The sequence below is a fragment of the Aotus nancymaae genome, unplaced genomic scaffold (genome assembly GCF_030222135.1).
Source record: "Aotus nancymaae isolate 86718 unplaced genomic scaffold, 86718_ANA_hifiasm-v0.15.2.pri h1tg000006l, whole genome shotgun sequence".
NCBI lineage: Eukaryota > Metazoa > Chordata > Mammalia > Primates > Aotidae > Aotus > Aotus nancymaae.
Genome location: NW_026988417.1, coordinates 540,765 through 568,370, shown reverse-complemented (window position 1 = coordinate 568,370; position 27,606 = coordinate 540,765). Strand labels below are relative to the sequence as shown.

Genomic DNA, 27,606 nt, shown 5'->3' with positions numbered 1-27,606 from the left:
TTTCTGATACTTTATTTTAAAAACACACTCATTCAAGATTGTAATTTGCATGGCAATAAACCATGGTTTCATGGGTTCTAAGTTTCTTAAAAGTGTCCACAGAAATTTACAACACCACAAGTCGTCTTTCCAATTTGCAGCACCCAACTTAAAGTTTAAATTCATCTAATGCATCGTTAAAACTGTCATTTTTCTCTTGTGAGAAGACATGTTTCAGTTGCTATTTCCAGGGCTATATATTGAGCTTGGCAGAATTTCACTCACATAATTTATAGGCAGAATAAGAACCTCTAGTGTCTCTGAACGGCCTTCCACTCACAACCATGATGATGATAAATTTCTAAAATAAATGTCTGGGATGCCCCCACTTGACATTACCATACGTGTTTCCACGTAACCTTAGAAAATATGATGCCTTAGACATATGCACAATATTCCGCCACGCAATGCAGCATCACTTGAACCATTTTCCAATTGTTCCTTTGTAACATTTGCAATATTTACTATACATAATATTGTGATGAATACTTTCATCCATAAGTTTTATGCAAGGTTGATTATTTCTTCTAACGTCTTCTAATGGCAAAGAAGCGGCTCACTGAGTCAAACAGCACAGCACATGGCTTTAAGGGTTTCAGTGTACTCCACCAAATAATCTCCAGAATAGCTCGAACGATTCCTACCAGCAGTGTGTTATTGTGCCCACAGGGCGGGCTTCGTAACAACAAAGCAAATTCAACCACAAGCCTACTAGGTTCTCACCCATCTCAAAACCATCACATCAAAGATGCAAGGAGACTTATTACTGGTGAGGAAGCCAAGTTCAAACTCTTTTGAAAAGATCACCCAGCTTTAGATCCGTAAAATAATCAACAAAAATGCTCCCCACAAAAAATGTCTACTGGGTTTTTCAAAAAATAAATTAAGAGAAAAAGAGAAAGTCAGGCTGGGCACCGTGACTCACACCCAGACCTTTGAGAGGCCAAGGCGGGCAAATCACCAGGTCAGGAGTTTGAGACCACCCTGGCCAACACGGTTAAACCCTGTCTCTACTAAAAATACAAAACATTGGCCAGGTGTGGTGGTGGGCGCCTGTAATCCCAGCTACTTGGGACGCGGAGGCAGGAGGATCGCTTCAACCTGGGAGGCAGAGGTTGCAGTGAGCGGAGATTGTGCCACTGCACTGCAGCTGGGCAACAGTATCAGACTCCATCTCAAAAAAAAAAAAAGAGAGAAAGAAAGAGAAAGTCAGTACCAAGTGACCAAAAGTTTTTATTTGACTAAATTCTATTCATGTATGAGCATGACAGTCTCCCCTGTTTATTTGACTTTGGCAATAAAAAAACAAGCCGCCTTGTACAGAACAGTGAAAATGCCAAGGACGAGGGCAGTCTACAGTTTCACTGTAGAATAAATAAATAAATAAATATGATAAATATGTGTGTGTGTGTGTGTGTGTGTGTGTGTGTGTATAAATTTTTTTTTTTAAAGGTCTCTCTCCCTTTGGCCATACCAACTCTCAGTTCAGGCCATTAAATACAGATAAATTTTCAAATTCACTTCACTTCTCCAAGATCTTTGACGCTGGCATCATCTACCTCTGGCCATTTTTCCTGAATGACATCAATTATGTTATCTGTAAAGTCTCCCTGAATGATAATTTCATCCTCCCCTGTTACTGAGGCACCACGGGAGAATTTCTGAGCAAAAAGTCTTTGTGCTTCTTCGAGATCAATTTCAAAAGTCGCGAGGCCACACACTCTTGTCACACGTTTCTTTTTTGCTCTGGGAACGCTGGCTGTAGCAGCCTTTCGCGTATGGTTTTGTTTTGTGTGACCCCTTCCACCTCCTTCTGTTTTCTCCTCTCCCCTTCTTCCCCTGCTGTTCCTTGACCCTCACTAATTGTAGTTTCTTGTTTGGGTGAATTTTCTACAGTACGGTTTGCAAATTCATTTGGAAAATTCTTCTCTGGCCTTTGTCTACAATTAGCAACATCAGGCATATATTCACAGTGCTCTGCTGGTAATGAACGGACTCCACAATAAAGGACTCGAAGTGGGTAATGGGCATCTGACTTGGCACGGCTCCCCGGGTCTCCTCTGCAATCAGCCCCACTGGATTCAGAAATGTCAGCAGCCATTTCACAAACCCAGGCGGTCACACAGGCCCCGCCAGCTCCGCTCCTGCCGCCACCACCAGCTGAAGCAACCGAAAAATATGTTCTTACACCGCGGTGCAATTAAACTAGAAATCAGTGACAGAAATAAAGCAGAAAAATTCAGAATGGATGTAACAACACTCTTCTAAACAACAGATGGGCCAGAGTCCATGAGACCTTTTAAAAGATTTTGAACTGAGTGAGAATGAAAATAGACAACCTGTCAGAATTTGTCAGCTGCAGGGAAAGCAGTGCTTGGAGGGAAGTTTATAGTACTGAATGCACATGTTAAAAAAGAAGAAAGACCTAAATCAATGCTCAAAGCTTGAGAAAGTAGAAAAAGAAGATCAAATTAAGCCCAGAGCAAGCAGAAGAAAATAAATAATAAATATTGTGACAAGTCTTTGCCTCAAAATTTGATTTTAACTTAGATGAAATAGACCGATTACTAGAAAGACACAAACCACCAAGACTCACACCAGGAGAAGTAGAAGAATCTGAAGAGTTCTGTGAGTGTTAAAGAAATTGAATCAGTAATTAATCATCATGAAAAAGGGAGCAGCAGTCCCCGCTGGTCTCACGGAGGAATCTGACCAAACATTTAGGAAACTCGTCAATTCACTACAATCTCTTCCAAAAAGTAGAAGCAGAGGGAACGCTCTTATTCAATGAGGTCGAAATTACCTTAATAACGAAACCAGATAAAGACATTATAAGAAAGAAAAACTACAGGCCAATATAGCTCACGAATATGATGCAAAAATTCTTAAGAAAACATGGTAAGACCAATCTAACAATGTATGAAAATAATCATTACACTCCATGACCAGGTAGCTTTTATCACAGGTATGCAAAGCTCCTTCCAAATTTGAAAAAAACTACATGATGTTATCAATCAATGCAGAAAAATATTTGACAAATCCAACACTCAGTCAGAATAAAAACAGGGCTGGGTGCAGTGGCTCATGCCTGTAATCCCAGAAGTTTGGGAGGCTGACGTGGCTGCATCACCTGAGGTTGGGAGTTCAAGACCAGCCTGGCCAACAAAGTGAAATCCCGGCTCTACTAAAAATACAGAAATTAGCTGGGCATGGTGGCGGGTGCCTGTGATCCCAGCTACTCAGGAGGCTGAAGCAGCAGAGTCACTTGAACCTGGGGGCAGAGGTGGCAGTGCATGGGGATTATGCCACTGCTCTGCAGCCTGGGCAGCAGGGCGAGACTCTGTCAAAAAACAAAACAAAACAAAAACACTTAGCAAACTAGAAATAGAGGGAACTTCCACAATTAGATTTTAAACATTCAACAAAAACCCTAGAGATAATGGGATTCTCTTGTCTTTTTTAAAATATATTTTACTGCATTTTAGGTTTCGGGGTACATGTGAAGAACATGTAAGATTGTTGCATAGCAGCACTTTGGGAGGCCGAGGCAGGTGGATCACGAGGTCAAGAGATCGAGACCATCCTGGTCAACATGGTGAAACCCCGTCTCTACTAAAAATACAAAAAATTAGCTGGGCACGGTGGCGCGTGCCTGTAATCCCAGCTACTCAGGAGGCTGAGGCAGGAGAATTGCCTGAACCCAGGAGGCGGAGGTTGCGGTGAGCCGAGATCGCGCCATTGCACTCCAGCCTGGGTAACAAGAGCGAAACTCCGTCTCAAAAAAAAAAAAAAAAAATTGTTGCATAGGTACACACGTGGCAGTGGCAGTGTGATTTGCTGCCTTCTACCCATCACCTATATGTGGCATTTCTCCCCGTGCTATCTCTCCCCAACTCCCCAGCCCCTGCTGTCCCTCTCCTACTTTCCCCCAACAGACCCCAGTGTGTGATGCTCCCCTCCCGGTGTCCACGTGTTCTCGTTGTTCAACACCCGCCTATGTGTGAGAACATGCGGTGTTTGATTTTATGTTCTTGTGTCAGTTTGCTGAGAATGATGGTTTCCAGGTTCATCCATGTCCCTACAAAGGACATAAACTCATCGTTTTTGATGGCTGCATAATATTCCATGGTGTATATGTGCCACATTTTCCCCGTCCAGTCTATCATCGATGGGCATTTGGGTTGGTTCCAGGTCTTTGCTATTGTAAACAGTGCTGCAATGAACATTCGTGTGCATGTGTCCTTATAGTAGAACAATTTATAATCCTTTGGATATATACCCAGTAATGGGATTGCTGGGTCAAATGGAATTTCTATTTCTAGGTCCTTGAGGAATCGCCACACTGTCTTCCACAATGGTTGAGCTAATTTACACTCCCACCAACAGTGTAAAAGTGTTCCTATTTCTCCACATCCTCTCCAGCATCTGTTGTCTCCAGATTTTTTAATGATCCCCGTTGTAACTGGCATGAGATGGTATCTCAATGTAGTTTTGATTTGCATTTCTCTAATGACCAGTGATGATGAGCATTTTTTCCTATGTTTGTTGGCCTCATGTATGTCTTCTTTTGTAAAGTGTCTGTTCATATCCTTCGCCCACTTTTGAATGGGTTTGTTTTTTTCTTGTAAATCTGTTTTAGTTCTTTGTAGATTCTGGATATTAGCCCTTTATCTGATGGGTAGATTGCAAAAATGTTTTCCCATTCTGTTGGTTGCCGATTCACCCTAGTGACTGTTTCTTTTGCTGTGCAGAAGCTGTGGAGTTTAATTAGGTCCCATTTGTCTATTTTGGCTTTTGTTGCCAATGCTTTTGGTGTTTTAGTCATGAAGTCCTTTCCTACGCCTATGTCCTGAATGGTTTTGCCTAGATTTTCTTTTAGAGTTTTTATGGTGTTAGGTCTTATGTTTAAGTCTTTAATCCATCTGGAGTTAATTTTAGTGTAAGGTGTCAGGAAGGGGTCCAGTTTCTGCTTTCTGCACATGGTTAGCCAGTTTTCCCAACACCATTGATTAAACAGGGAATCCTTTCCCCACTGCTTGTTTTTGTCAGGTTTGTCAAAGATCAGATGGTTGTAGATGTGTGGCGTTGCCTCCAAGGCCTCTGTTCTGTTCCATTGGTCTATATCTCTGTTTTGGTACCAGTACCATGCTGTTTTGATTACTATAGCCTTGTAGTGTAGTTTGATGTCCGGTAGTGTGATGCCTCCCACTTTGTTCGTTTTGCTTAGAATTGACTTGGCTATGTGGTCTCTCTTTTGGTTCCATATGAAGTTTAAGGTGTTTTTTTCAAGTTCTGTGAAGAAGGTCATTGGTAGCTTGATGGGGATAGCATTGAATCTGTAAATTACTTTGGGCAGTATGGTCTTTTTCACAATATTGATTCTTCCTAACCATGAACATGGAATGTTTCTCCATCTGTTTGTGTCCTCTCTTATTTCGTTGAGCAGTGGTTTGTAGTTCTCCTTGAAGAGGTCTTTTACATCCTTTGTTAGCTGTATTCCTATGTATTTTATTTTCTTTGTAGCAATTGTGAATGGCAGTTCGTTCTTGATCTGGCTCTCTTTAAGTGTGTTATTGGTGTATAGGAATGCTAGTGATTTTTGCACATTGATTTTGTATCCTGAGACTTTGCTGAAGTTGCTTATCAGTTTCAGGAGATTTTGGGCTGAGATGATGGGGTCTTCTAGATATACAATCATGTCGTCTGCAAATAGAGACAATTTGACTTCCTCCTTTCCTAATTGAATTCCCTTTATTTCTTTTTCTTGCCTGATTGCTCTGGCTAGAACTTCTAATACTATATTGAATAGGAGTGGTGAGAGAGGGCACCCTTGTCTACTGCCAGATTTCAAAGGGAATGCTTCCAGTTTTTGCCCATTTAGTATGATATTGGCTGTGGGGTTGTCTTTTTTTGAGAGCATGTCTGTGCCCCAGTTGGAGTGCAGTGGTGATTGCTAGGATTGCTGGCACACACCACCACACCCGGATAACTTTCTGTGCATTTTTTGTGAAGATGGTGTTTCACCATGTTGCCCAGGCTGGTCTCAAACTCCTGGGCTCAAGCTATCTACCCGCCTTAGCCTCCCATACTGCTGGGATGACAGGCGTGAGCCACCGTGCTGGGCAATGTCATTCTTAATGGTGAGAAGGTGGATGCTTTCTCCTAAGATTGGGAATAAGGCAAAGATGTCTCCCTCTTCTCACCACTCACATTCAGAATTGTACTCGAAGTCCTAGCTAGTGCAATAAGACAAGAAAAAGAAATACAATGTACACAGATTGAGAAGGAAGAAATGAAATTATCTTTGCCTGCAGACGACATGATTTTCTAAGTAAAAACACCAAGTAATCAGTAAAAAACTCCTGGAAGTAGTAATGAACGTAGCAAAGCATCTTGCTTATGGGATGAGGACACAGCTAGCCAGGAGGAGAGCCCTCCCCAGAAACAGAGCTGTATTTTTTAGCAGAGACAGGGTTTTACCATGTTGGCCAGGCTGGTCTTGAACTCCTGACCTCAGGTGAACCACCTGCATTGGCCTCCCAAAGTGCTGGGATTATAGGCCTGAGCCACTGCACCTGGCTGGATTTTACTTTCTAATCTGGGGGCGGGAAGCCCCAGATAAGGAAGGAAGCTACAGGTGAGGGGCACGGGCCACCAGAGCAGAGGGTGGGCCATGGGGCGGGGGAGGGCGGTGCAGGGAGGTTGGGTGGTAGGACCCACTGGGACAGTGTCCTGGCAAAGGGACCCCGGGGCAGTTGTGGTCCTGGTGCAGTGAGGACCAGGGTGGATGGGGAGCAGTGGGGAGGGGCAGGTGCTGTAGGGACCCCCAGCAACAGACCCCAGTTTAAAAGCGTGGCTCTGATGGCTGTGTGTGGGGTTGCAGTCACAGCCTCATGGGTCCTGCAGGAGCCTGGACCCTGGGTGGCCTGTCCCCACTGCACAGCCCAACAGACCTCAGTTTAAAAGTGTGGCTCTGACAGTACTTGGTGGGCCTCCTGGACATGACTAAGGAGAAGGTGAGGCCTCGGGCACTCAGGGACCCCCCGCTCAGCCAGGCCAGGCTCCTGGGCTAACCACGGCGCCCTAACCTGTTCTCTGCCCAGGAAACAAAGTTAACACACAGAGGTCAATTGCTTTGCTTTATAACAGCAACAACATTGGAATTTGAAATTAAGAACCCAGTATCACCTACATTACCATGGAAAAAATACACTACTTAGGTACAAATCTAACAAAATTATGGATCTATATGCAAAAACTGCAAAATTCTGATGAAAGAATCAAAGATCTAAATAAATGAAGAGAGATTCTGTGTTTACTGATGGGAAGATACATTACTTCTAAGACGGCAATTCTTCCCAACTTGATGTAGTTTTTTTTTTTTTTTTTTTTTTTTGAGACAGGAGTTTCACTCCTGTTGCCCAGGCTGGAGTGAAATGGTGTGATCTCGGCTCACTGCAACCTCCACCTCCCAGATTCAAGCAATTCTCCTGCCTCAGCCTCCTGAGTAGCTGGGACTACTGGCTTGCGCTACCATGACCGGCTAATTTTTTTTGTATTTTTGGTAGAGACAAGGTTTCACCATGTTGGCCAGGCTGGTCTTGAACGCCTGACCTCAGGTGATCTACCCACCTCCGACTCCCAAAGTGCTGGGATTACAGGTGTGAGCCACTGAGGCCAATTGACCTACAGATTCAATACAGTCTCAATTACAATACCAGTAAGCTATTTTGTGGATATTGACAAACTGCCTCTAAGGTTTATGTGGAAAAGCAACAAACCCAGGAGAGCTAGCACAATACTGCAAAAGAAAGACAGAGAGCTGACATTCCCAGCTTCAAGACTTACTCTGAACCTACAGTGATCAAGCCTGGTATTGTGCAAGAAAGAATTCATACATCAGTGGAACAGAATAGAGAGCCCAGGAATAGATTCGAACCAATAGAGTCAGTTGATCTTTGACAAAAGAGCAAAAGCAATACAATGGAGAGAAGGTAGCCCTTTCAACAAATGGTGCTGGATCAACTGGACTTCCACAGCCAAAGAAAGAAAGAAAAGAAATTAATCTAGATGCACCTTACACCATTCACAACATGAAGCACACACCTAATTTAAATACAAATCCATAGGACTTCTAGCAGACAATGAGAGAAAATCAAGGTCACCTTGGGTTTAGTGATGAGTTTTTAGATACAACAGAAAGTACAATCTGTGAAGGAAAAAAATGGTAAGTGGGACTTTTTTTTTTGTTTCAAGACGAAGTCTCGCTCTGTCGTCCAGGCTGGAGTGCAATGGTGTGAACTCGGCTCACTGCAACCTCCGCCTCCCAGGTTCAAGCAATTCTCCGGCCTCAGCCTCCTGAGTAATTGGGATTACAGGTGCCTGCAACCACACCTGGCTAATTTTTGTTTTTTTTTTTTAGTAGAGATGGGGTTTCACCATCTTGGCCAGGCTAGTCTCAAACTCCTGACCTCAGGTGATTGGCCCACCTTGGCCTCCCAAAGTGCTGGGATTACAAGCATGAGCCACCACACCCAGCCAATTGGACTTTATTATATAAAAAAATCTAAAACTATTTTGCAAAATACAGTGTTAAGTGAATTAAAAGACAAGTCACTTCCTGGTAAAAAATATTTGCAAATCACTCTTCTTGTTTTTTTAGAGTTGGGGGTCTCGCTATACTACCCAGGCTGGTCTCAAATTCCTGGCCTCAAGTGATCCTCCCACTTCAGCTTCCAAAGTGCTGGGCTTATAGCATTGAGCTACTGCTCCTGGTCTCAGAATCACTTTTCTTTTATTATTATTATTTTTCTGAGATGGAGTCACTCTGTTGCCCAGGCTGGAGTGCAGTGGTGTGATCTCAGCTCACTGTAACCTCTGCCTCCTGGGTTGAAGTGATTCTTCTGCCTCAGCCTCCCCAGTAGCTGGGATTATAGATGCCAGCACACCCAGCTATTTTTTGTATTTTTAGTAGAGACAGGGTTTTAACACGTTGGCTAGGCTGGTCTCAAACTCCCAACCTCAGGTGATCTGCCTGCCTCGGCCTCCCAAAGTGCTGGGATTACAGATGTGAGCCACCGCACCTGGCCTCAGCATCACTTTTTGAATACGAGTTTAACTTTCTCATTCCAGAAGCAGGGCTTAGTCATCCTGGACAGTTTCCAGTTTTGCACCTAAATGGCTCAAGCCAATGGCAGCCATAAGACCTTAGAGGTATCTCTCCTGCCCAGAAGGCTGGGCTCCCCATCTCTCCCCATTTCCTTTAGAAAAGGCCGTTCAGACATTCACCCACGAACTTGAGGGACTGGGTCTCTATCCCTTCATGTTTGCTGCTTGCAGAGCCCCTGCTCTGCCTAATTTGCCATTCCTGCCTCCTGTGAACTGTGGACCCCAGAAAAACATCACAGAACTGCCCTCCTGCTGTCTTGGGCAACACAACAAGACTCTGTCTCTAAAAAAAAATTAGCCAAGTGTAGTGGGGCACACCTGTAGTCCCAGCTGCTTGGAAGGCTGAGACAGGAGGATCTCTTGAATCTGGGAGTTTGAGGCTGCAGTGAGCTATGATTGCACCACTGCACTCCAGCCTGGGCAACAGAGACCCTGTCCCAAGAAAAAAAACACCCCCCAAAACACAAAACGGCCCTCCTGAATCATGATGCCTTCCTGCCCAGGACCTCTTGTAAAAATCTCTGAACGTGTTTCCTATCACAGTGGTGGGTGAATCTGTGCTTCCATCTGAAGAGCTGGGAGCTACCCCAGGTCAGCTTTTCCCCGGGATGCTGGAGGGAATGGAGTGTGGGGCTGCCTGTGCCAGAGCGATGGCCAGGAGGCACGACCTGAGCTAGACGCAGCCACAGGTCAGAAGCAGCCACAGACACCTGCTGATATGAACAGCTTTCCTGTGTGAGGAGCACTGTCGTGGGTTGGACGATTAGGCATTAGGCTGCCCGCCAGGTGAAAGAAGAGCCTGTGAAAGGTGCAGGGCAAACACCAGGCCCAGCCCCCTCCATTACCTGCTAGGACAAGGCTGCCAGCCGTGTGGGCACTGGGACCCTAAATCAGCAAGAAGCTCTCTAAACAAACATATTTGATAAAGGACTTGTCTTGAAAATATATTTTAAAACTCTGGTCGGGTGCAGTGGCTTGCACCTGTAATCTCAGCACTTTGGGAGGCCAAGGCGGGCAGATCTTTTGAGGTCAGGAGTTCTAGAGCAGCCTGGCCGACATGACAAAAGCCCATCTCTACTAAAAATACAAAAAATGATCCAGACGTGGTGTTGGGCACCTGTAATCCCAGCTACTTGGGAGGCTCAGGCAAGAGAATTGCTTGAACCTAGGAGGTGGAGATTGCAGTGAGCCAAGATTGTGCCACTGCACTCCAGCCTGGGTGACAGAGTGAGATCCTGTCTCCAATAAATAAATAAATAAAATAAAAATGAAAACTCTTTAAATGATAAGAAAACAAATAACCCAATCAAAGAGGGCCAAAGATCTGAACAGACACCTCACCAAAGATTGAGACGTACAGCTGGCAAATACGTAAATGAAAAGACGTGTGACATCACCTGTGATTAGGGGATTGTCAGTTACAACAGTAACGAGAAGCTGCCACACACCCATCAGACGACAGTTCCAGCAGGTGCTGGTGAGGGTGCCAAGCAGCAGGAACTCTCTCATCACTGGTGGGAAGGAACAGAGCCAACACCGTATCCTAGTCGGCAACACCGTTCTCCACGGGGTGCGGTGAACAGTCCTGACTTGGCTGTTCGCCAGCACTGGACTCAGACAATTGAGTGCATGGGTGGAGGCTGGCTCCCAGGCGTCCCGCTTTCGGGTGAGAATTCACGCATCGGGGAGAGGAAGAAGCCAGATTGAGCCGTGCTGTGGCCAGGGCTGGAGCCATCAGCTTGAGCGCAGTGGCCACGTGAAGGAACATTTGCAGCTCTGTGCACAAGCGAGGGATGTGCAAGGGACATGTGAGGGCTGGCAGGGCACAGCTGCCCCTCGCTCTGCCGGCCGAGAGGGCCCAGAAGCAGCAACCCCTGCAACCAGCACAGCCGGCCCCCAGGTCATGGCTCTCGTTACTGCGTTCCAGCAGAAGGAACCGGGCTCCTTGGAGAAGTGGCTGAGGGCGGGACCAGGGCAGGAAATACACAATGAGCCGGGGGCATCCCGTAGTGCTCAGAATGAGGAATTTGAAAACCAAGCCAGGCCAGGTGTGGTGGCTCACACCTGTAATCCCAGCACTGAGGGAGGCCGAGGCGGGTGGATCAGCTGAGGTCAGGAGTTCAAGACCAGCCTGGCCAACGTGGTGAAACCCCGTCTCTACTAAAAATATAAAAATTAGCCTGGTGCGGTGGCATGTGCCTGTAATTCCAGCTACTCAGAAGGCTGAGGGAGGAGCGTCATTTGAACCTGGGAGGCGGAGGTTGTAGTGAGCTGAGATCGCCCCATTGCACTCCAGTCTAGGCAACACAGCAAGACTCCACCTCCAAAAAAAAAACAAGAACAAAACAAAACAAAACCGCACCGTGATGGGGTCATGTAGAAAGCACGCAGGAGCCAAGTGAGAGCCCCCAGGGCCAAAGCGGGACCTACGTGAGCGAGAACACAAAGAGAATCATATTGAATTATGACCTAAGCGTACAATACTCATAAGTCCAGACTGACATGAACAGATGGTTGAATAAATTAGTAAATGGGGAGGAAGAGACAATGTCTCATGCAAAAGAATTTCAGATAAATTACACAGATGCAGTTGCCCTGGCCCCTGATTCCCACGGCCCTGGCCTGTGGGAGGCCGGCCTGAACTGGGGCTGAGCCATCCCTCCCGGGGGATTTTATCACGGGTCCTCCTGGCTGGATGGCTGGATGCCTGAGGGGCCCTGACCGCCTTTCCCGACTGCCCCCGAGGCAGCCCTGGAGCCAGGAGGAGGCCCCTAAACCCGGCCTCCCGCCAGATGCCGAGATAAAGACCTCAGCCTCTCGCCACGTTCAACAGGCTTGCAGTGGGCAGTCAGGGCCAGGCAGCCGCCGCAGACGGAACAAGACATGGGGAAGGCAGGAGGCGGCCAGTCATCTTTCCCGTTCTTTGTGGCTCAGCCCCGAGGCCACCGTGTGGACGGTTTCCCAGCCCCAACATAGAGCCTCCCTCCCCAGCCCACTCACTGTCCATCCAGATCTCCCCTGAGCCCAGGTCTCAGACGGGAGGACCACCTGCCCTGGAGGTCAGCCCCCTGCATTTTCCCACGCACCTCGGCACACCTGACTCCATCAGGTCCTCAGGCCTCCCGCCCCAGCATCTTAGCCAGGGCCAGACCTGCCGGGAGCCCCTCCTGCCAAGCCCCGATGCCCTCTCTCAGCCAGGGCCGGACCTGCCGGGAGCCCCTCCTGCCAAGCCCCGATGCCCTCTCTCAGCCAGGGCCGGACCTGCCGGGAGCCCCTCCTGCCAAGCCCCGATGCCCTCTCTCAGCCAGGGCCGGACCTGCCGGGAGCCCCTCCTGCCAAGCCCCGATGCCCTCTGCTCACTGCTCGCTTATCACTTGTGCTGGCTCCTCCCAAGGAGGTTGGGGACAGCTTCCAGGAAGGATGACCCTTTCCCCATCTGCAGGTGCCCACACCCATTCTGGCCAGGTTGCAGGCAAGTGGCAGACGGGGTCTGGCCATTGCAGCTCAGCACAGCCACAGAAGCCACGAACCCTCCTCTCCCTGGAGCAATGCCCACCCTGGGACCTGCCCAGGCGAGCAATGCCCAACACCACCTGTCACCGCCACCTCTGTGCAGGCAGAGACGGGCGGAGGGAGCCTGGCCCACTGGGGCAGAGCCGTGCTCAGCACGCGGGTACCTGGCCACGGCGCGTCTCACAGTTGTGGAGGTAGCTCAGGTGATAGATCTTCAGGTTCAATGTGGCAAAATTCAGGTACTTGGAGAACACCTGAAACAGGAATTGCAACAATTGGAGTTAAAATTCCAGTTTTCAGACATGTGACCGTGGGCAGGAGAAATGTGCCCACCTGAGGCTGCCCGGAAACACCAGGAAGCTGTGCCTGGCAGGCACAGACACGGACTGGCACACATTAGCTCAGGCACCCAAGGCAGGCACCCCAGTGAGCTCTGTCTCTCTCTGTCTCTCTGTCTCTCTGTCTCTGTCTCCCTCTTTCACACACACACACACACACACACACACACACGTTTGCACGGACACACAGGAGCACAGCAATGTGCAGGTAAGCATGCAGAGCCAAGCCCAGCAGACGCGCAGCACAGAACATGCGAGCAGGTGGGCAGGTGGGCAGGTGGGCGGGCAGGCGGGCAGCACAGAACACTCGGGCAGATGGGCAGATGGGCAGGCGGGCAGGCAGGTGGGCAGGCGGGCAGCACAGAACACTCGGGCAGACGGGCGGGTGGGCAGGCAGGCAGGTGGGTAGGTGGGCAGCACAGAACACTCTGGCCAATGGGCAGGTGGGTAGGTGGGCAGCACAGAACATGCCGGCAGATGGGCACGAGAGGAGGCAGACACGCGCCTCCCCCACCCTGGCACTCACGTCTTCATCTTCGCTGGTGAAACACGGGCCATCAAGCTTGTTCACCACCATGATCACTGCCACAACGTCTTTGCCATTCATGACGGGCGTGGCCAGGATATTCTTGGTCTCATAGTCAGTGAGCTCGTCAGCAAATGGGCTGAAGTGAGGGCACTGTGGCAAGAGAGGAGAGCGGCTAAGGAGGCCGTCACTCTGTGGGCCTGGAGCCCGCGCCACCGGGGTCGCCACCAAGCTCTGTGGAGGCCGCTGCCCTCCATGTGTGAGGTGCCCCGGGGGCCCTGCTGGACACTGGGACGTGGCCACTGGGCGGTGAGAGCTGGGCCCGTGCCTGTGACTCCAGCCTGGCTCCACACACCTCAGTGCTGAGGATGCTGGTGCCCCCAGAGCTCAGCCCCGCATACCTGGACAGGCCTCATGGGCGGCCCCGCCCTGCTGGACACCTCCCCCGCCATCCAACATCTGCTGCCCTCACCCGCCTTGGACTCCCAGACACCTCCTGAGCGCCCTGCTCACCCACTCCTGAAGCCTCTCCTGCCTTCAGCCCCCTGCAGGACACCCCTACACTCTTCCCCGAGAGACAGCGGTGGGTGGATGTGGGATGACCCGGTTCTGACTGGGGGCTTGTTTGTGGTACACTCTATCCAGGGCAGGTGCAGCTGGCAAGCTGGGGTGTGAGTCCTGGCACTCTGGGGTCTGCCCACCACCCCTCTGGCCCCCTGGGCCCACACTCCCAGGGGTCTGTTCCCTGGGGCCCAGGGCCCACCATGATGAGAACTTGGCCTGGCTCTGGCTCCCGGCGGGGAGGTGGGGGTTCCTCCGCACCCTCACTGCCACCAGATTTAGAGCAGCCCTCCTCTCTCTGGTCTACGGTTCCAGCCCTGCGAGGAACAGACCAGCTGAGCTCTGCCTTGGCCCACACGCACTGAGGGTTACTGAGACCAGGGAGCCCGGGCAACTGCGATTCTGTCCTTCGGAGAGTTGGATGTGACCCCAGACCCTCCTCTTACTTCCTGGTTCTGACGTTTGTTTACGTGAGGCCACGGTGCCCTGGGGCAGTGACCCAGATGGATGGCTCCGGGGTCAGCCCTGCTGCGGTCTGGACTTCCCACCCGTGCAGCCTGCAGCAGGCAAAAGACGGCTCTGTGGACTTCTCCTCACCAGTCAACGCGGCAAAAATAACAGGCCTTGCCCTCAACTACCGCTCCAGCTGAAGGCGAGCTCCTGGGATGCGCCTCACATCTCGAGCTGTTTCTAGGGATGGAGACCCACAGTGGCATATGGCAGACTCCCCGAGACTTCCCTCCAACCCCTCCCCTGCAGCAAGGACGTGAGGTCAGAGGAAGTCTGCCGGGGGCTGGCCAGGTTCCGGTGTGCTCCCAAAGCACGCCCACCCTGCCCGCTCCCGCTCCCTCTGCCAGTTTGTGGAGATGCAGGTTCCGGTGTGCTCCCAAAGCGCGCCCACCCTGCCCGCTCCCGCTCCCAGTTTGTGGATATGCGGGTTCCGTTGTGCTCCCAAAGCGCGCCCACCCTGCCCGCTCCTGCTCCCAGTTTGTGGAGATGCAGCTGTTGCTCATAGCAACGTGGGGTGGATTGAAGGATAACCAACATTTGAAAGATGATGAAGCAGGAAGACGGGCAAGTGAGCCCTGGCAGGGGTGGCAGCCTAGGCAGTGTTGCCAACATGCCAGTACTGGATCCGACACCGCGGGATGGTCCCCTGAGGGCTCATCTCAGCCCCTGCGTCCCCCGAGGCCTCATCTCGGCACCTGTGTCCCCCGTCCCCCGAGGGCTCATCTCAGCACCTGCGTCCCCCGAGGGCTCATCTCCGCACCTGAGCTGAGCACAGCACACTGCTCCCTGTGCTTGTGGCAGTTTGGAAATGTCTCCTCCACCAGCTGTCAGTGCTACAGTGGCCACCGTGTGTGCTCCCTGCTGAATTCGGATCCACTCCTACTGTTTACCTGCCTTTCTACCTGGAGCCCATCCTTGTAACTCCTCCCTCGCTGGCCTCACTGACACCCTCACCTGGAGTCCTTCCCTGGTTCCTGATCTTCACAGCATGACACCTGGACATACACCAATGATTCTGGAAAGAGCACAATGCGACCCTCATATGGCACCACACGGACCCACACGACATGACCCTCAGACGGTGCCACACGGATCCACACGACATGACCCTCAGACGGCGCCACATGGATCCACACGACATGACCCTCAGACGGCGCCACACGGATCCACACGACATGACCCTCAGACGGCGCCACACGGATCCACACGACATGACCCTCAGACGGCGCCACACGGATCCACACGACATGACCCTCAGACGGCGCCACACGGACCCACACGACATGACCCTCAGACGGCGCCACACGGATCCACACGACATGACCCTCAGACGGCGCCACACGGATCCACACGACATGACCCTCAGACGGCGCCACACGGATCCACACGACATGACCCTCAGACGGCGCCACACGGACCCACACGACATGACCCTCAGACGGCGCCACAGGGATCCACACGACATGACCCTCAGACGGCGCCACACGGATCCACACGACATGACCCTCAGACGGCGCCACACGGACCCACACGACATGACCCTCAGAAGGCGCCACACGGATCCACACGACATGACCCTCAGACGGCGCCACACAGAGCCACACAATGTGACCCACATACTCTCAGATGGCATCACACAGATCCACAGTCTGACCCTCATGACCTTCAGATGGCACGACATGGATCCGCATGTGATCCTCAGAAGGCATCACACAAGATGACCCTTAGATGGTGCCACACAAATCCAGACAACATGACCCTTGGACAGTGTCACACAGATCCACACAAGATGAGTCTCAGGTGATGCCACATGGATTCACACAACACGACCCTCAGATGGTACCACACACATCCACAGCATGACACCTGGACATACAGCAGTGATCCTGGAAAAAGCACAACATGACCCTCAGACGGTGCCACCCTCAGAGGGCAGATGGTGCAGGCAGCCAGAACTGGGGCTTGGCCACCGCAGAGGTTCTGCCAGAGCTATGCTCCTGCGAGCAGCTGCTTTGGAGTGAGGTTGCCCTGGTTCTTGTACCTTGTGAGGCCTCTGCAAGCAGCTGCCCAGCCAGCGACTTCCCAGGAGCATCTGCATCAAACCCTGCTGGCAGGCTGCCCTCCACAGCTTCCTGGACACCACAGGGAGCGTTCGCTGTTTTGTAAATCTGCCATCAAGACGGCAAAGAGCCCCACATGGAAGCATCCAGCCTGCCTTAGGGCAATATGCCTAGTCTCATGCCTCTCCCACTGCCCCCCACTCTCCCCCACACTCCCACTGCCCCCCACTCTCCCCCACACTCCCACTGCCCCCCACTCTCCCCCACACTCCCACTGCCCCCCACTCTCCCCCACACTCCCACTGCCCCCCACTCTCCCCCACACTCCCACTGCCCCCCACTCTCCCCCACACTCCCACTGCCCCCCACTCTCCCCCACACTCCCACTGCCCCCCACTCTCCCCCACACTCCCACTGCCCCCCACTCTCCCCTCCACTCTCCCACTGCCCCCCACTCTCCCCCACACTCCCACTGCCCCCCACCCCCCTACTCTCCTCCTCTCTCCCTGCCCCCTGCTCTCATTTCCTTGGCGGGCGTGGATGGGCGCTCGGCACCAGCCAGGCCACAGCAGCTTCTGGCCTCGGCGGCTCCGTCCCTCGCCCCTGGTGGCCCAGGCACTTCTCTCAGCAGCCCAATCCCAGCCCGGGCTTCCCTTCCTGAGACTACCACCCCGAAAAATGCCCTCGACCACAGGGATGGACCCCTCAGCCTTGCCGTCTGACTGCCAGCTGCCCCGCACGCTGTGAGACGCAGCCACACCCGCGTGCGCCTGCAGGTGACGGTTCGAACGCGCCACCCCCGGCCTCTGCCCACCGAGCCCTGCATCCCCCGCGGTGATGCTCGGCCGGGGTCCCTGCCTGCTGCCCTCTCCCTCTCCACCGGGCAGCCCCGGCTTCTCCCCCTCCCCAGAGCCTCCTGGTCGGACGAGCTGGGAGCCCGGGTGAGACCGGGTGGCAGCTGCGGACTCAGGGCAGGCCGGGGCCGCGTGTGCCCAGCACAGCCGAGCTCCGGGGCCTTCACGCCCGCTGCGATTCCTCAAAGCACCCCGGCCTCGCCCCACCGCCCGCGCCCGCGCCGACCCCGCCGTCTGCGCTCAGCGAGGCCACGCGCGGTCCTGCCGCGCCTCCCCCGGCGCGCGTTCTCAGCGCCCCCGCGCTGCTCAGCCGTGCACTGACCCGGCGGGTCCGAGTCCACGCGCCGCCATCGCTGCGACGAGCGAGGCCCCGTGACGCGTGTTTTGGGGAAGGGGTTGGGGGGCCCACCGTGTCCCGGGAGGGCCTTTTGGGTGCGCCCGTGGGTCCCCGGGCGAGGAGCTGGACGAGCTCTCCCACTGCGGCGCGCGTGGCTGCTCGGCCGGGCCGCGCTCAGAAACCGCCGCAGAGTCAGAGCCCGGGTCTGACCCCCGACCCCGCCTCGCCTCGTCCCCGCGCCCCTCAGAGGGGAGGCCGAGGGGCTCCCGCCCACGGATGGGACCTTCCAACCCCGCCGCCCGCGCTGTGAACGCCTGCAGGTCTAGGAGCCGCAGCCGGCCATGGAGGGGCGGGGCTTCCCAGCAGGTGCGGGTGGTGAACCTGCCCCAGCGCACAGCAGGGCCCGGGGAGGCGGGGTCGCCTCGTGCGCCCCCTCCCTCCTCCCGCGCTCCCCTCCCTCCTCCCGCGCTCCCGCCCTCCTCCCGCGCTCCCGCCCTCCTCCCGCGCGCCCCCTCCCTCCTCCTTTGCCCCCTCGCTCGCCCCTTGCTGCTCCCTGTCTGCGCCCGGCTTGTGCGTCCTTCCTGCGGAGATGCTTGTCTGGGGGCCGTGAACACTGCAGGGCCGGGCAGGGCCTCTCACCCGTTAGCTTCGGACGTGTTGGGACGGGTGGAGGACGGCCTGCTGTGTGTGGTTCCTTCTGGTTCCTAAGCCCAAGGTTTTTAAGGTTTACAACCCAGGCCCAGGAAGGTTGTGCTCAGCCCCGAGTCCCGGCAGGGCCCACCGTCCAACCCCACCCCATGTAGGCCCTGGGATCCGCGTGTTTCCCCAGGGGGCTGCCATGACACGCAACACGTGTAGTCACCGGGTTTTGGGAGCAGACAGGGCCTGGGGGCGGCAGCTGAAGCCCTGTACCTCCCAGAAGCTGCTCTCACGTGGCCTGGCACTGCCTGGGCTTTCTGTAGGCCCCAGAGTGTGAGCCCCGGGCAGCAACTCCCTCTGTGGCGGCTCCTGGGACAGGCCCCTGGGGACAAGGGGGCCCGAAGGCCATTGCAGCCCTGCCCTGGCCTGACACCCTCAGCTCCGGGAGGACCGGCGCTTGCAGCTCACGGAGGAGGTGGTTTCCGGCCCTGCAGACTCAGGGCCCACGTGTGCGCAGGAGCAGGCTGGTTTAGCCGCTGCAGCTCCCTTGCAAGGCAGACATTGCTCCCCAGTGTAAACGGGGACAGGGCTCAGGTGGGCGAGACTCTGGGTGGCCTGTGTGCGGTGGGCCAGCCGTGTCTGGGGCCTGGGTGTGGTGTGCTGGGTGTGATGTGCTGTTCTGGGTGTGGTGTGCTGGGTGTGGTGTGCTGGGTGTGATGTTCTGGGTGTGGTGTGCTGGGTGTGGTGTTCTGGGTGTGGTGTGCGGGGTGTGGTGTGCTGGGTGTGGTGTGCTGGGTGTGGTGTTCTGGGTGTGGTGTGCGGGATGTGGTGTTCTGGGTGTGGTGTTGGTGTGGTGTGCTGGGTGTGGTGTTCTGGGTGTGGTGTGTGGGGTGTGGTCTGGGTGTGGTGTGCTGGGTGTGGTGTGCTGGGTGTGGTGTTCTGGGTGTGGTGTTGGTGTGGTGTGCTGGGTGTGGTGTTCTGGGTGTGGTGTGCGGGGTGTGGTGTTCAGGGTGTGGTGTTCTGGGTGTGGTGTTGGTGTGGTGTTCTGGGTGTGGTGTGCTGGGTGTGATGTTCTGGGTGTGGTGTTGGTGTGGTCTGGGTGTGGTGTGCTGGGTTGGTGTGCTGGGTGTAGTGTTCTGGGTGTGGTGTGCTGGGTGTGGTGTGGTGTTCTGGGTGTGGTGTGCTGGGTGTGATGTTCTGGGTGTGGTGTGCTGGGTGTGGTGTTCTGGGTGTGGTGTGCGGGGTGTGGTGTGCTGGGTGTGGTGTGCTGGGTGTGGTGTTCTGGGTGTGGTGTGCGGGATGTGGTGTTCTGGGTGTGGTGTTGGTGTGGTGTGCTGGGTGTGGTGTTCTGGGTGTGGTGTGTGGGGTGTGGTCTGGGTGTGGTGTTCTGGGTGTGGTGTGCTGGGTGTGGTGTTCTGGGTGTGGTGTTGGTGTGGTGTGCTGGGTGTGGTGTTCTGGGTGTGGTGTGCGGGGTGTGGTGTTCAGGGTGTGGTGTTCTGGGTGTGGTGTTGGTGTGGTGTTCTGGGTGTGGTGTGCTGGGTGTGATGTTCTGGGTGTGGTGTTGGTGTGGTCTGGGTGTGGTGTGCTGGGTTGGTGTGCTGGGTGTAGTGTTCTGGGTGTGGTGTGCTGGGTGTGGTGTGGTGTTCTGGGTGTGGTGTGCTGGGTGTGATGTTCTGGGTGTGGTGTGCTGGGTGTGGTGTTCTGGGTGTGGTGTGCGGGGTGTGGTGTGCTGGGTGTGGTGTTCTGGGTGTGGTGTTGGTGTGGTGTTCTGGGTGTGGTGTGTGGGGTGTGGTGTTCTGGGTGTGGTGTGCTGGGTGTGGTGTTCTGGGTGTGGTGTTGGTGTGGTGTGCTGGGTGTGGTGTTCTGGGTGTGGTGTGCGGGCTGTGGTCTGGGTGTGGTGTTCTGGGTGTGGTGTGCAGGGTGTGGTGTGCTGGGTGTGGTGTGCGGGGTGTGGTGTTCGGGGTGTGGTGTTCTGGGTGTGATGTTCTGGGTGTGGTGTTGGTGTGGTGTTCTGGGTGTGGTGTTCTGGGTGTGGTGTGCAGGGTGTGGTGTTCTGGGTGTGATGTTCTGGGTGTGGTGTTCTGGGTGTGGTGTTCTGGGTGAGGTGTGCAGGATGAAGTGTGTGGGTGTGGTGTTTTGGGTGTGATGTGCTGGGTGTGGTGTTCTGAGTGTGGTGTTCTGAGTGTGGTGTTCTGGGTGTGGTGTTCTGAGTGTGGTGTTCTGGGTGAGGTGTGCAGGATGAAGTGTGTGGGTGTGGTTTTCTAGGTGTGGTGTTGTGGGTGTGATGTGCTGGGTGTGGTGTTGTGGGTGTGATGTGCTGGGTGTGGTGTTGTGGGTGTGGTGTTCTGAGTGTGGTGTTCTGGGTGAGGTGTGCAGGATGAAGTGTGTGGGTGTGGTTTTCTAGGTGTGGTGTTGTGGGTGTGATGTGCTGGGTGTGGTGTTGTGGGTGTGATGTGCTGGGTGTGGTGTTGTGGGTGTGGTGTTCTGAGTGTGGTGTCCTGGGTGTGGTGTTCTGGGTGTGTTCTCCTGGGTGTGGTGTTGTGGGTGTGTTCTCCTGGGTGTGGTGTCCTGGGTGTGGTGTTGTGGGTGTGTTCTCCTGGGTGTGGTGTTCTGGGTGTGTTCTCCTGGGTGTGGTGTCCTGGGTGTGGTGTTGTGCGTGTGTTCTCCTGGGGGTGGTGTTCTGGGTGTGTTCTTCTGGGTATGGTGTTCTGGGTGTGGTGTTCTGGGTGTGTTCCCCTGGGTGTGGTGTTCTGGGTGAGGTGTGCAGGATGAGGTGTATGGGTGTGGTGTTCTGGGTGTGTTCTCCTGGGTGTGGTGTCCTGGGTGTGGTGTTGTGCGTGTGTTCTCCTGGGTGTGGTGTTCTGGGTGTGTTCTCCTGGGTGTGGTGTCCTGGGTGTGGTGTTGTGCGTGTGTTCTCCTGGGTGTGGTGTTCTGGGTGTGTTCTCCTGGGTGTGGTGTTCTGGGTGTGTTCTCCTGGGTGTGGTGTCCTGGGTGTGGTGTTGTGGGTGTGTTCTCCTGGGTGTGGTGTTCTGGGTGTGTTCTTCTGGGTATGGTGTTCTGGGTGTGGTGTGCTGGGTGTGTTCCCCTGGGTGTGGTGTTCTGGGTGAGGTGTGCAGGATGAGGTGTATGGGTGTGGTGTTCTGGGTGTGTTCTCCTGGGTGTGGTGTCCTGGGTGTGGTGTTGTGCGTGTGTTCTCCTGGGTGTGGTGTTCTGGGTGTGTTCTCCTGGGTGTGGTGTCCTGGGTGTGGTGTTGTGCGTGTGTTCTCCTGGGTGTGGTGTTCTGGGTGTGTTCTCCTGGGTGTGGTGTCCTGGGTGTGGTGTTGTGCGTGTGTTCTCCTGGGTGTGGTGTTCTGGGTGTGTTCTCCTGGGTGTGGTGTTCTGGGTGTGTTCTCCTGGGTGTGGTGTTCTGGGTGTGTTCTCCTGGGTGTGGTGTCCTGGGTGTGGTGTTGTGCGTGTGTTCTCCTGGGTGTGGTGTTCTGGGTGTGTTCTCCTGGGTGTGGTGTCCTGGGTGTGGTGTTGTGCGTGTGTTCTCCTGGGTGTGGTGTTCTGGGTGTGTTCTCCTGGGTGTGGTGTCCTGGGTGTGGTGTTGTGCATGTGTTCTCCTGGGTGTGGTGTTGTGCATGTGTTCTCCTGGGTGTGTTCTCCTGGGTGTGGTGTTGTGGATGTGTTCTCCTGGGTGTGGTGTTGTGGGTGTGGTGTTCTGGGTGTGTTCTCCTGGGTGTGGTGTTCTGGGTGAGGTGTGCAGGATGAGGTGTATGGGTGTGGTGTTCTGGGTGTGTTCTCCTGGGTGCGGTCTCCTGGGTGTGGTGTTCTGGGTGTGTTCTCCTGGGTGTGGTGTTCTGGGTGTGGTGTTCTGGGTGTGTTCTCCTGGGTGTGGTGTTCTGGGTGTGGTGTTCTGGGTGTGTTCTCCTGGGTGTGGTGTGCGGGGTGTGTTCTCCTGGGTGTGTTCTCCTGGGTGTGATGTGCTGGGTGTGTTCTCCTGGGTGTGGTGTTCTGGGTGTGTTCTCCTGGGTGTGGTGTCCTGGGTGTGGTGTTGTGGGTGTGTTCTCCTGGGTGTGTTCTCCTGGATGTAGTATTGTGGGTGTGTTCTCCTGGGTGTGGTGTCCTGGGTGTGGTGTTCTGGATGTGTTCTCCTGGGTGTGGTGTTCTGGGTGTGTTCTCCTGGGTGTGGTGTGCGGGGTGTGCTGTCCCGGGTGTGGTGTGCCGGCCTGTGTGTGGCAGGTCTGCCCGGGTACAGTGGGTGTGCGACCCTCATGCCTGGTCTGGGGACTCCTGCACCACAGGAACGTGCTGCTCTCCTGATCCAGCTGCTGCCACTCACACCCTCCAAGGAGGGTGAGATGGGCCAGACCGAGGTGTGCTCTGCCTCAGTCTCCCCTTCTGTAAACAGAGAAGTGAACTTAGTGGCTCACCACGTGGCCGTGGTTAATGAAAATGTGCATTTTTGGCAATTTAGACTCGAGTCTCTGTTCCTTTAGTCTGTAGTAACTAAGACCCAGCACGTCCCAGAGGTTTCCACAGAATGGAGGGACAGACCCCAGCCGGGCCCCTCAGGGAGGCACCAGCTATACTGGGAGGTGGGAGGCCTCGGAGGAGGTCAGAGCTGGGGCAACTGCAGCCGTGGCACTGTGGGGGGAGGGGGTAGCAGGACCTGGAACAGCCCTGGGGGCCAAGTCAGGCCAAGGGACAGACCTAGGACAGCCCAGCAGTTTGAAGGGGACCCGCAGGGCAGGGATGAGAGAACATCAGCCAGGTGGGGAAGGGGTGGTGGCAGCCGGGGGACGAACTCCGGGTGGGGAGAAGGGCGCAGGCGCGGTGGACATGAGTTGTCTTGGGATTGTGTGCAGGAGGAAGGAAGCGAGGGAGGGAGAGAGGTCGGGGAAAGGAGGGAGGAGGGTGGCAGGAGCGAGAGGGGAAGAGGGAGGAGGGAACGGGGAGGGAGGAGGTGGCTGGCGTGCACCCCAGGCCCCACCGCCGCCAAGGTTTCCGGCTTCCTGGTATCTCACGCTCAGAGGCACGATTGCTCTCTGGGTGCCCCACTTCTTAGGACAGGAGCGGAGATGAAGGTAACCCGGGGATTACTGTATCTGGGTCACCGCCTCGTTGCTGGCTTACTGCCGGCGGCATAAGAGGATTGCCACTTCCGGCTGGGGGCGGTGGCTCACACGCCTGCAATCCCAGCACCTTGGGAGGCCGAGGTGGGTGGATCACCTGAGGTCAGGAGTTCGAGACCAGCCTGGCCAACACGGCTCTACTAAAAACACAAAAATTCGCTGGGCATGGTGGCACGTGCCTGCAATCCTAGATACTCAGGAGGCTGAAGCAGGAGAATCGTTTGAACCCTGGAGGTGGAGGTTGCATTGAGCTGAGATCTCGCCACTGCACTCCAGCCTGGGCCACACAGCGAGACTCTGTCTCAAAAAAGAAAGAGGATTTCCACTCTCGCCCCTGTTGCCTGAGAAGGAGGGACCATGCCTGCCCCTGGGCAGGGGACCTGGCGGGTAATTCCCAAGGCTCATTCAGCAAGAGCGGAGGCTGCCTGGGTCCCCTGCAGACTCCTTAGCCGAGGAGACAGACAAGAGGAGAGGAAGCCGGGATGGGTGCAGGACAGGGAGGAGGGGCTTCTCTGCCCCCCTTCTTCCTCAGACCCCTCGGGGCCTTTCCAGGTCTCTGCTGGTGGCTGCCCTCACCCAGGCCTGGCAGGCGCCTCACACTCCCCTCGGTCTCCAGTCCTGCCAGGGCCGCCTCTGTCCTTGAGAGGGAAGCGTCTGGGCCAGCCCGTGCTTGTGTGAACACGCCCTGCCCTTCCTGCCTTCAGTGACCCCAGCGAGCCTGCCTGGATTCCCAGCCTCTGTTCCCTCTCCGGCCCGCCCTGGACCCCCGTGCTCAGTGGCTCCCAGGTTTGCTCTCCCCTGGTGGCTGGCGTGGTCTCCGATGGGGTGAAGCCACTTCTGCCACTGTGGGAGCTTGGGCTTCCCCCAGCTCCCCCTCCCTCTGGGCGTCTGAATCACCTTTGACTGTGATCTCTCCTTCCCAAATCCTAGGGCAGGGCCTCCCTCCAGCCCAGAGAGCCCTGAAGCCCCCGCCTGTGCTGTCTCCCTGGAAGCCAGGGGTCCTCACTCGGCCTGCACGGCCCCCGTCATGGGACTTGGATGCAGAATCAGGGGCACCCAGGTCTGAGCCTGAGTCTGTTTCAGCCAAGACTCTCAGCCTCAGGTCTAAGCAACTCGGCGGCCACACAACGTCAGCTTGAGCCAGAAGCTCCGAGGCGGAGAGGCAGGTGGCCAAGCGCAGTACCCAGTGGGGGCTCTGGCTACACGCTCCTCTGCACAGAACAGGCCTTTGCCCTGACAAGAGGCCTCCCTGGAGGCCCGAGGATCCAAGCAGACCCTCGGACACCTGGGACAGGCGCAGGCGATGCGCCACCCACAGCGACCTCCCCGACGCTCCGCACAGACCCACCTCGGCCACGTCCTTGACGTTCACCATCTTCTTGGTCTGAGCCACGTGGCCCACGACCCCGATGTCCAGCGGGAAGACGATCTCGGAGTCGGGGGGCACCAGGCAGTCCTCCAGGGCGCTGTCCGGCTGCACGCTGAAGAGCCGCGTGGCCAGCTCCGCCACGCCGTTGCGCTGGCGGTACATGAAGAGGCTGCAGCGGTCGGCATGCAGGATCACGCAGAGGCGCCGCAGAACCTTGAAGACCACGCGCTCCATGTTGATGCTTTCCTGCATGTCCTGCACCAGCTCCAGCAGGGCCTCGCTCTCCTCCACCTGGAAGAGCTCCCGGAAGCTGGCGCAGCCCGGCGGGCACCCAGCCTCGCAGGCTGCGGCCGCATTCTCGGGGCTCAGTTTCTTCCCAAAGTACTGGAGGGCGAAGTCGGGGTTCTGGTCGAGGAAGCTCCGGGCCTGCTCCTCGCTGAGGCTCATGGTGGCTGCCTGTCCCTGGAGATGCGACTGCGCCAGCCGTGCATGGACTCCAGGAAAGCCTGTCATCAGCAAAGTCTTTCTTAGTGAGATTAGGGACCTGGGGCGGGGCAGCTGACTCACTCCCTCAATGGGGACCTGCACCCCCTCTCCTTGGTCCCTGGGGCTTCCCACCTTCCAGGGAGGCCAGGCCCCGTGGAACAAGGGCTGGGGGAAGCCGTGGGGGTCCACCTGTTGCAGGGGTCGTGGGCAGCTGGGGGCAGGCATTTGGCTTCCAGCAGACCAGGCCCTGAGAACTAATCCCCTGAGGAGGTTATCCCACACGCCGCCTGACCCCTTCTGCAGGCGGAGCTGCGTGAGGGCTTGGGTTGGTCCCATGGGTGGCCTCAGGCCCTGCCTCCAGGAGACGCAGCTCACCCCTAAGCAGGGAGAGGGGGCCGGGTCAGCACACCCAGGCCCCAGACGCCCAGAGCCCAGTGAGGGGACCCTGGATGTGGACGTGGGACCACGCCCACCTTCCCCCACACTCTGAGGGTCCAGAGTCCCAGAACTGCCCCCATTGCTAGTCAGCCTTTCCTGCTGTCGGCCCCAGCTGGGATGAGCTTCGGGGCAATGCCGCAGTGAGGCCACACGGCTCTCGGTGGCAGGAAGACCTGAACGGCGGGAGTGCCTGGCAGCAAAGCCCGGCTTCTCCTCTCTGCTGTTGCCGCAGCAAGCCCTGCCTGCTCCCACAGGACTCTCAGCTCCTGTGCCAGCTCCCTGAGGGCCAGCAGGGGTGATGTGGCCGGAAGCACCTGGCTGGGGCTGGCGTGAGCGCTGGCCTAGCGGGCAGGTGGCCCTGCTCCCGATTTCCTGGAAGATAAACACCGATTGCCGCTCTGCAGGCACCTGTGAGCTGCCAGGCCCTGGGCCGGAGGTTTCTCTCGTCCTCTTCATTTTGTCTGCCGTCTTGTCACTGTACTTTCAACCAGGATGCAAGATTTGCATGTGGTTCTGACTTTACAGCACTCAGCTGGTGGACGAGTGTGTGTGCGTGCATGAGTGTGCACATATGTGTGTGCATGGAGGGAGTGTGTGCACATGTGGGTGTGTGCATGTGAGCACAAGTGTCTGTGTGTGCATGAGTGTGCACATGCCTGTGCATGGAGGGAGTGTGCACGTGTGAGTGTGTGCATGCATGAGTGTGCAGATGCCTGTGCATGGAGAGAGTGTGCACATGTGGGTGTGTGCATGCATGAGTGTGCACATATGTGTGTGCATGGAGGGAGTGTGTGCACGTGTGAGTGTGTGCATGTGAGCACAAGTATCTGTGTGCATGAGTGTGCACGTGTGGGTGTGTGCGTGCATGAGTGTGAACATGTGTGTGCATGGAGGGAGTGTGTGCACGTGTGGGTGTGTGCATGTGAGCACAAGTGTCTGTGTGCATGAGTGTGCACATGCCTGTGCATGGAGGGAGTGTGCACGTGTGGGTGTGTGCATGTGAGCACGTGTCTGTGTGTGCATGAGTGTGCACATGCCTGTGCATGGAGGGAGTGTGTGCACATGTGGGTGCATGCATGCATGAGTGTGCACATATGTGTCTGCATGGAGTGTGTGCACGTGTAGGTGTGTGTGAGCACAAGTGTGTGCGTGCATGAGTGTGCACATACCTGTGCATGGAAGTGTGCACGTGTGGGTGTGTGCATGTGAGCACAAGTGTCTGTGCGTGAGTGTGCACATACATGTGTGCATGGTGTGTGTGAGAGCACGTGTAGGCATGTGTTGTGTGAGCACATGTGCCTGTGGGGTGTGCATGCATGCATGAGTGTGCACGTCTGTGCCTGGAGTGAGTGTGCACACATGTAGGTGTGTTCGTGTGTGAATGCACGCTTTTGTGGGGGTGTGCACATGTGCATGACAGCCAGGTACCCTCCAGAGGGCAGCGCGCTCTCAGCCACAAGGCAGCCCAGGGAAGCTTCAGTGAGGGCCCCGGGCTGGCGTTGCAGCTGCCTGTCCTGGGGTTGCTCTGACGCAGCAGCTGTGCCGTCCACAGGGGCCCAGTGCCATGATGTTCCTACCTCCGCTCAGTCACAAAGCCACTTCCTTTCAAGGATCTGCTCAGAGGCCTCCCCATTTTCCTAAATATAGTGAATTC

The 27,606-nt window shown here is 55.2% G+C and overlaps 1 protein-coding gene and 1 pseudogene across 10 annotated transcripts in view; both read right to left on the bottom strand.

Moving 5' to 3' along the window:
• PDE6B (phosphodiesterase 6B) overlaps positions 1–27,606 on the bottom strand; it is a 133,661-nt gene that overhangs the window by 52,559 nt on the left and 53,496 nt on the right. For 6 of the 10 annotated variants that reach the window (XM_064365076.1, XM_064365086.1, XM_064365093.1 and 3 more), the window contains 3 exons: positions 25,008–25,534; positions 13,585–13,737; positions 12,885–12,974 (listed from right to left, as the gene is read on the bottom strand). In XM_064365076.1, coding sequence (XP_064221146.1) covers positions 12,885–12,974; positions 13,585–13,737; positions 25,008–25,475 — 711 coding nt within the window. In that variant the 5' untranslated portion in view covers positions 25,476–25,534. Of the gene's footprint in view, positions 1–12,884; positions 12,975–13,584; positions 13,738–14,347; positions 14,711–14,742; positions 14,836–15,415; positions 16,673–16,696; positions 16,926–25,007; positions 25,535–27,606 lie in introns of those variants that run through there. The other 4 variants (XM_064365110.1, XM_064365101.1, XM_064365108.1 and 1 more) reach the window with 4 other exon arrangements.
• Positions 1,455–3,665, bottom strand: LOC105732213 (density-regulated protein-like; annotated as a pseudogene).